The 9,703-nt window shown below is 32.8% G+C and overlaps 1 protein-coding gene across 11 annotated transcripts in view; it reads right to left on the reverse strand.

The window, feature by feature from the left end:
* ATG4C (autophagy related 4C, cysteine peptidase) overlaps nucleotides 1-9,703 on the reverse strand; it is a 93,959-nt gene that overhangs the window by 21,132 nt on the left and 63,124 nt on the right. For all 11 annotated transcript variants that reach the window (XR_001364397.1, XM_014549274.1, XM_014549270.1 and 8 more), the window contains 3 exons: nucleotides 7,486-7,564; nucleotides 6,750-6,826; nucleotides 1,634-1,753 (listed from right to left, as the gene is read on the reverse strand). Coding sequence is in view for 10 of the 11 variants with exons in the window: in XM_014549274.1 (XP_014404760.1) it covers nucleotides 1,634-1,753; nucleotides 6,750-6,826; nucleotides 7,486-7,564 (276 nt within the window). In the remaining variant the exon portion in view is untranslated. The remainder of the gene's footprint in view (nucleotides 1-1,633; nucleotides 1,754-6,749; nucleotides 6,827-7,485; nucleotides 7,565-9,703) is intronic.

Genomic DNA, 9,703 nt, shown 5'->3' on the forward strand with positions numbered 1-9,703 from the left:
AATCAAATTATTAATTGACAAAGTGAGTTTTTGATACTGCTACAAAAAGCTATTAACTTAAGAATAATACTATTATTAAAGCAAAGTTAAATGACTAGCAAAATTCTCAGTACTTCTGAATATTTCAATGTTTTTTCTTTGCCTCAATATTGTACATTACTCTGATGCATTAAGAGAAATTATTTCTAAGTATTTTTCCAATGTAAAAATCCTAATAACTATCAGTATAAAACCACAAAACCATCTATTTTTAATGAGAAAATATCAACATGAAACCCATTTGTGAATCTCGTTTTTCAACTTAGTAATAATAATTTGGTTTGCTTTATTATTCTAAACTGACTTGTTTTAACCTGGGTAGAAAAAAAATTAAGAAAATGGAACTTTTTAATGGATTATGTTCATTAGTATCAATCTGTATTATAATATCATCTGAATTTGTATATTTTAGCACATATACAATACTTCATAAATATAGAGAATTGTCAAACTAAAATACACAAATATTACAAATTTCAAGTAATAAAAGAGGGGAAAATGTAGAATACATATTTTGTTAAGTTCACTTGGCCTTCCAGGTTGAAAACGGAGAGTAAAAAGGCGACAACTATGAGAAATGAAGAATAAGAAGAGGTTCTCACATATCTCATTTTCTCTCCTCATTCATTTTTCTGTCATGGTTTTGTTAGATTTCCTCTTTTACATGGCAGGTCAAGTAAAGTAAACCTAACTTACATGAAACCTTTTATTTAATGTTTTCATTTTATTTTTACAGGATAAAAATAAAATCTCAACCCACTATGTCTATTTTCCTAAAAAAATTAACTGTAAGTCAAGCAGTAATAAGGTATTACTTTATCTGAGCTCAAGTTAAGAATTCCCAAAAGTGATTCTAGTATTACTTACCCATAAACTGATAAGCTATAGCTATTGATAGTAATAAACAGTTATGCTTATTTCCCCAATAAGTAAGCATTTTTATTTCCCCAAGTACTAAATATAGACAATCCATGAGGCTCTATTAATGTTAGCAGTACTGTACTCAAGGACCAGAAAAATGCAGAAGTTTAAAGGTAATGAGAAGGAGTTAAATAAACCTATTGCAAAGATCCTATAAGTCGAATAGATCAGATTAGACAAGCTTATTGGAAGGTAACAACACAGCTCATTTGATAAAGCAGTTCGGAGAAATCCAAAAATACCATTTCTCTTTTTAAAAAAACCAAAGAAGCACTTGGACTAACAAGAAATAATGCACAATTTGGCTTGATCAAATACTTCATTAATTTTTTTCTACCCCCTAAGGTATTGCCCTTTTAAAATCCTCTTCAAATAAAATATAACCTAATTGCTTGCACAGACAACCTAATCCATTTGCAAAGGGATTTTTACTTCAACAGTGCCACCTAGTGGAGCAATCAATACTTTCTACTGTTCACTAGGTTTCACCAGTATCAAAGGCTAGGGATGCCCAAAGTTTTATTTTCTAGTTCAATATTCCTAATAACATTAACATTTGAGAGGCAATTTTACAAAAGTGTCATAATTTACAGATTTTTGTCTTTTCACAGACTATCTCAAATAAAAATTAGGTCATTTACAAAAGCTATTATAATATTTTAAATAAAAATACCTTAGTGATTTCTTCAGAAGCTCGTTTGAAGTCCTGAACGTTTCGACAGTAGAATCCTATTGTACAGCTAGGATCCATCTTTCGAAATGACATCTTTTTTGGAGAAGGGCAGTGGAATGTCTGTAATTTTAAAAATTCTTTAGGATTAATTTACTTTTATTTGATGGACTTCGTACATACAAGAATATTACTAATTTAAAATTTGCTATCTGGCTTTTCTCAAAACTTAAATATGCTTCTCAAACGGTGTTTTAGTCTATCCAATGCAAAGAGTCCTTCCTACTCTCCAAAGCTGTAAAATATGAGCCAACACTGTGTATATTCAATTCACCAAATCTCCACCTTATGTGACATTAGTGCCATTCAGCAAAAGAAAGAAAGTGTGTCAAAGTGGTATGCATTTCTAACAATTGTGAAAGGGAAGAAAAATGTGCCACTGAAAATGATAGAAGCTAATACAAGGTTTAGAATCAAGTTGGCCATTTCTATTGAAGTGCAATTAAACCTGTTTTGTTAGAGTTTTTTAATGTTTATAAACCTTTGAATAAGGATATCAAGACTTTTTCAACAAATACATAGACTCGTGAATGTTCCATAGTGGTGGGCACGCAATGCAATATACACATGCTGTATCCTAGAATTGTACATTTGAAACCTATATGATCTTATTAACCAATGTCACGCCAATAAATTTAATTTTTAAAAATGTTCCACGGTGATATGAAAAGAGGTCAACTTAAGAGTTTTAGCAATTGACACAATTAGTACATAATTGTACATTCTTCCAACCCACTCTTCTACTTGACTTAAGTTCTTGTTTAGTCCCATAAAAGGCACAGGTGAAAACTGTTCTATTATGGTCCTTGCCTCCTTCTTACCAGTCCTCCTGTCCCTTTAATTCACTTTTCTGAGTGGTCACTGCGCCACAGATGTCAGTGGGCTGGGGAGGCTGCTCTAGCCTCTCTACCCTCACTAATGGGATGGGGCTATCAGTGGAGAATACAAAAGTAGGAAAGGGCTAGAATATAAAGCTAATCATTCTAATCTTTTTCTTCACCACATTCTGGTACATGGTTTAAAAAAAAACTTTTTTTTAAACTGCTTAAATGCTCTTGTTCTTAAAAATCACTGATGCCACCAACTCCTTTTAGTTGTTGTATATATTTAAAAAGATGTTTCTGAACAAAAGGAAGGCCACAAAAATATATATTCATAGTTATTTGTATGTGCATAAATAAATTGTATAAGACATATAAAAATTACCATGCTGAAGTGAGAGGAAGAAAACTGGGCAGACGGGACACAGGGGTGGAAATTCTTTGTTGTATATTTTATATTTTTTATTTAAAGGATAAGCTCAATTAAGAAACAATCTATGCTGAATCTGAACTCATAAAATTAAAATTTCCCTACATTTAATGCCTAAAACTAAGGGATTTTACCTTGAAACCATCTCCCAAAATGTGGGGAAATACAGGCTTTCATATTTGCTTATGTTCCCGGTAAATCAATCAAAATCCCCTTATTCTTTCCCCCTTCATTTGCATCTACTTAAGCTGCTTTTTTCCCCTTATGAATAGTTCAATCATATATAAGATTCAAATACAACATCATGGCAGTAAATACAGACCAAACTATGCCTTTTACCCAATGCTTATCTAACACTTAACTGATACAGTGAGATCCAATCTAGCTAAACTGGAACCCCCAAGGTACTAGTCAACACAAGTATTGTCTTAGTTGGACTTCTTCTAACATTGTTTCATGTGTTTTATTTATAAGGAGACATTAAAAACAGATCTAGAAAGGCACTGAAGAGCTAAGTAAAAGCTTGTTAGTTAACAATATACAGGATTATATTGATATATAAGGCACAGAAAGTTCTAGGTCATGTTTACAAAAAGTTACTCTACATACAAGGTATCTAAAAATAGTCATTTGCCCAGCTCCTGTCAAATGCAATAATAATCAAGGTTGGTTTGTTTGTTTATTGCTACTTGGGAATAAAGAAGAAAGACCAAAGTTTGTCCAAAGCTCAAAAAAAGTATTTTTTAACTCATATACAATAGCGTCCTACATTATATTAATGCTTTGATTAAAGTTTTTGTTGTTTGGTTTTTGTTTTTGTTCATCCTCACCCGAGGATATTTTTCCATTGATTTTTAGGGAGAGTGGAAGAGAGGGAAAGAGATAGAAACATCGATATGAGAGAAATACATAGATTGGTTGTCTCCTGCACCAGCCCTGACCAGGGCCTGGGCTGGGGAGGAGCCTAAAACCAAGGTACGTGCCCTTGACCAGAATCGAATCCAAGACCCTGTCTGCAGGCCAACACTCTATCCATTAAGCCAAACTGGCTAGGGCAATTAAAGTTTTTATGTAAGAATCAATAAGATTAAACCAGAATAGACTTAGTGCTATTTCACAATATTGCTTCAATCATCATAGATAATAACACTAAACTGTTATTCATGGCTGTTTTGACATCTGTCAAAAACTAATTATCCACAAAACACTGATAAATCTCTGATCACTGAAACTGCTATAGGGTGTTACTATATGAGTACCAGGACTCATATTACAGTGAGGCATTTTACATCACTTAAATGTAAAATTATATTCTTTTGTTCACCCAAGAGGATTCTGAAGTCAAATCACTATTAATTTATAATTCAGAATCATTTCTGTTTATTGCAGAACAAGTTAGATTTTAAAATATCTTCCCAAGTCGTATTGCAAGGCTATGTTTATTTTATGATAATTCTTTGAACTATGCACTTATTCTTTTTTTAATTTTTAAAATTCTGACAATTGGTAAGAGTAGCACACACATTTTAGGGAGTGTTCACCTGATACAATTCTGTGACAATGAAAAATGTTTCTGAAAAAACTGTCCAGGGTGAGTCAATTCTCGTTTATTTAATTTTTTAAATATATTTTATTGATTTTTTACAGAGAGGAAGGGAGAGGGATAGAGAGTTAGAAACATCGATGAGAGAGAAACATCGATCAGCTGCCTCTAGTACACCCCCTACTGGGGATGTGCCCGCGACCAAGGTACATGCCCTTGACTGGAATCGAACATGGGATCCTTCAGTCCGCAGGCCGACGCTCTATCCACTGAGCCAAACCGGTTAGGGCTATTTAATATTTTTTAAAACAATATTTATTCATTGCTTCAACAAATAGTTATTAGGCATCTACTAAATGCCAGGCACTGTTCTAGGCTTATTATTTGGAATAGTGGATTCTATTACCTAAACATACAAACAATAATGAAACAAATGCTTTTATGTATAACTATGCTATTTTGGTAATGTATATGAAGCTTCCTTAGTTAACTAGAGAATACACTTACTAAAAAGCACCTCCTACCAGTTGCAGTTCACATGTGTAATTCATAAAGAGTACATGAGTGATTAATTCACTCATCCACCTATCTAATCATACACATCATTCTAATAGCCTTAATGCCAGTATTCTCTGAACTTACTAGGATAGATTAAACTAGTCACCACTGTATGAACCTAAAACCTGAAACTTGAAATTGAGGGCCCAGGAATTAAAACAGACTAACATTTGTACTAATATGGTTTTTCTTACCTTATTAATAAAATATTAATAGAATAAGAGTTTGGTACTTATAAGAGTTAGAACTGGTCATTCCAAAAATATAACATGAAGCTATAGTCTCTGGTTTAGGAAATCTTAACTAATTAAATACACACACACACACACACACACACACTCACTCATCCCAACAGTTGAAACTCTTCCCTGAACTAACCATTGACCATGGGAACCCACAATTAAGCATCCCCTCAGTGTCACAAGACCACAATGCAGCGGAAAGAATTACGTGCTTTACATAGCACAATTCTCTAGTGCCTCCCCCAGTATCAATTCATCCACGAGGAATATTTATTAAGGTTTACATACAATATACTATGAAGGGAGAAAGCAGAAAGCAAACCTGGCCTCAAGAGGCTTGTACTTCAGTTGAGGTAACAGTTTACAAAGGATGCTAGAATGTTTTATAATGTGTCTTTTTGATCACTGAAAGTTAAAGGTCTTGCAGTTGATCGGTTTTCTTAATCTTCTCCTTAAATATCTTTAGGTATTACCATTAGCTAGCAAGCTATTACTAAAACGAAACCGGTTTGGCTCAGTGGATTAGAGCATCGGACTGCGGACTGAAAGGTCCCGGGTTCGATTCCGGTCAAGGGCATGTACCTGGGTTGCGGGCACATCCCCAGTGGGAGATGTGCAGGAGGCAGCTAATCGATGTTTCTCTCTCATCGATGTTTCTAACTCTCTATCTCTCTCCCTTCCTCTTTGTAAAAAATCAATAAAATATATTTTTTAAAAAAATAAAATAAAATAAAACGAAGTACTAAACCACATTTGTCACTTGTGGAGCCTTGGAATTAGTGATCCATGCCACTCAAATGATTCAAATTATTTTAAAAGTCTGTACAAGCATCAACTGGGGGAAAAAATATATCCAAAACAATGTATAAATACATGTCTCACTTATGCACTCTCAGATTTTCTGAATTCAAGTGCTGGATCACAAAATGACCGACATAAAGAGAAAAAAGTTGTTGCAAAATCAAACCTAAAACAAAAATTAGAAGCCCAACTAAGCTCTTGAAAACTAGAGGCTAAGATTTAATTATTAGACTTCAGCAAAATAATTTATCAGGTAGTCTCCTTAAGTCACCTTGTCATTCTCACCCTACTCCACCATCTTCTTTTCCTTTTTCCCCCTTTTTTTTCTTTCTTTGTTTTAAACATGCCTAACATTTTTATGCTTCAGTACTGTTCTGCTGTATATTTACAGTCACTTGGAGGCTTGCTCAATTATTGTGGCAGGGCTAGGGTGTCTAACAAGTTAGAGACAAAGATAAATGGAAACAAAGGTATATCATAAATTAAAATTCAGTAAGAAATTATTTAACCTTTGACTATGGTGTGGGTTATGGTTTTATAAGTCAGTAAAATATGTATTATTAAGCTGTAATTGTAATACCATAAAAGCTTAGCTGCCTAGTACATCTCTAAATAATTAGAGTTTGCTTCATATAGTAAGAAAACAGCTCTTAATCCATAGTACCTCAAGAGGGAAATCCTTTATGCTGACATCTACAAAAGACTGGCAGTAATGAGGATCCATGTAAATCAAACTGTCATCTACAAGGACAAAACAGAAGACAAGTAATTCAAAAAACACCTTATTATTACACTGCTTACAATCCAATTTCTATGTAGAATAGCTGAAAAAAACCTGGGAGTAACAGCTTGCCAGACTGATATTCATTGACTGAAACATAGGTTTGCACAGGACAGATTAACTTTTGCATAATCAAATATGCTTGTATAAGCAGAATTTTTATAAAGTGATGAGATTGTCATTTAATTTTTGGTGATAAAATTACTTTCACAAACACACAATTATATTCTACAGTTTGCACATGAAAAATGTATCGCACTACTTTATCCTGACAGGAAGAACATATTGCTTGTCATTTTATCATCAACTAGCACCACTAACCCTGGTAAAAAGTAAATATGTAAATAGCAACTGCCAGAATGTGAAAGCAATGTCTTCTGAAGTTTAGTGAAACCAATAAATTATGCCTTGTTTATGCAATAACAGAAATTAAACATACATTTTGCAGAATCCAATTATGTTGTGGACCAAATGACAAATGAGTGGCTATGGTAGGACTGATGAATTTATAAGGTACTCATTTTGCTCTGTTAATCATCCTGCTTCCAGAGGATCTGATATTAACTTACTGACTTTCAAAAGAAAACAATGAAGAAATATACTTTACTAAATCACCAACCTTGAAATCCAGCAAAGTAATATGACTGTTTTGGTTTGCCACCAATAATTCCCACACAATATTCGAGACTTAAAATACCCTGCCAAAAGAAATTAATTCAGATTTAGAGTCAAGAAACAAATGGTAATTATCCAAAACAACTAAATTTATATTACCAATATTAGGGTTCCCAAATTTTTCACCACCAGTTTTATTTTTATTACATTTGTCCTCATGTTCTGAAATCATTCTGTCTAAAAAACGATCTTCCCTTTTCTTTAAATCACTCAACATTAACGTGACTAAATCAAGTATTCTGACCAGCGTGTCACTCAACAACATTAAACAACTACTGTGTGCCCAATACAGGGACAGACAACAGTACCACGTACAGACAATAACATTGCCTGCCAAAGCCAGAACACCAGGTCTTTCTGTTGCTGGTGCAGCCTTATTGCAATCAATGTATTTTCATCAGACTTTTGGAAAGGCTAGAAATTTTTCTTAGATCTTATTGCTGTTTTCATTGAACCCTGAATCCCAAACTAAAACCCATTTTCTAATCAATGGCATTTACTTGACAGATATTTTTATACTACTTCATTTGGAATAAACATAATGACTAATGGAAATGTTTTAATCTAAGGAAAATAGTAATTACTATTTTATTTAAAGCTAAATTGTTTTACTAATTATAAAATAACAGAGGTACCTGAATAAATAATTTAATAGGCCCCTCAGCATCTATTCTGAGAACTCTATTTAAGCTGGGCCAAATAACTCTATACCTTTAAAAATAAAATAAAAGTCCTGTGGGGTCAGTTAAAAATATGTCCAGTGGGATCAATAATGTCTTGTCAATAGTTCCTGCATTAATTTTAGCATATATGTCACAAAATACTAATATGTTATTTTCAAAAAAGAAAAACAACCCCAAAGTATTAAACAATAGCTAAACTTTCCTTCTCGTAAATGAGAAGATGTTTTGAAATCTAGAAGATATAAAAATAAAGAATATATAAACAAACGCTTTTTTCCCTTTAACAAGTAATCAAACCATAGCATTTTTTAAGCTTAATTATTTTCTTAAAAATATATGGTCATTGTAATAAAAACGCACAGTAAAATTTCCCAAAATCCCACCACTTAAAGCTCATCATAATTAACATTTGGGGGGAAATCTTCTTGACATCTATCTATATGATGTAGATTTACAAATAAAATTTTTATATGTGGCATCATACAATGTATACTGTTGTAACTTTTATCTCTCATTATGTCATAAACATTATTTCCTATCAATAAATATAGACCTATATTATTTTTAATGACTACAAAATATTCTATTTTATGAAGATAACAAAATGTGCTTTAAAACCCCCATTATAAATATTTAAATTGTTTTCAGGTTCTCACTGTTAAAACAACCCTATCAGTCTTGTGAAAATATAGAGGTTTTTTGGGAAAGGAAAACTGTAACTAAAAAATTTAAATAAAATAGAGAAGGCATATTGGGTTAAAATGTTAGAGCTAACTATAAAATAAGTTAAGATGAAATTACACACACACACACAAAAAAAAAAAACACTTGACAATAATAGTTATTTATCATTAATGAGTCTACTGCTTTCCCCTAAATAAAAATCCTAACACAATTAGATAGTGTCTTTTACTTGAGATCACCTGATCAGCTGAAACACAATGCTATGACATAGGGACCCACGAGGGAGTGAAAGTTCTAAATCCCTCACAGCTGAGAAAAAGAAAGGAAAAATATATATAACAAGACTCATTACCAATTCTTCCCAGAAGAAGAATGAGTCCAAGTAATGGAAGAAAGACTTCGGTTCCTGACATCTATATTCTCTTTACAACATACTGGAGCAGATTTAGCCATTAACACTTAGAAGCAGATTAAGGAGCTCGAATGCCATTACATATAAGGGGCTGTATTTCTGGAAACTTGAAACACTTTTCAGTTCCTAAAAAAACTTCTTCATAGTTATCTAGTGCTGTGAATTTATTGAGCTGTATCCCTGGAGCAATAAATAAGACTGAAGTAATCAGTCAAAAAGGAAAGTCCTAATTTTTCTCGCTAAATAAAGAGAACATATTGGATTTTCCTCATTCCTGGTCCCTTAGAAAATATAAATGAATGAATGAATGAATGAATGAATGAATACATACAAATGATAGGTCGGTAGATGGATAGATAGGTAGGTAGGTAGGTAGGTAGGTA

This window comes from Myotis brandtii, unplaced genomic scaffold (genome assembly GCF_000412655.1).
Source record: "Myotis brandtii unplaced genomic scaffold, ASM41265v1 scaffold540, whole genome shotgun sequence".
NCBI classification, from domain to species: domain Eukaryota; kingdom Metazoa; phylum Chordata; class Mammalia; order Chiroptera; family Vespertilionidae; genus Myotis; species Myotis brandtii.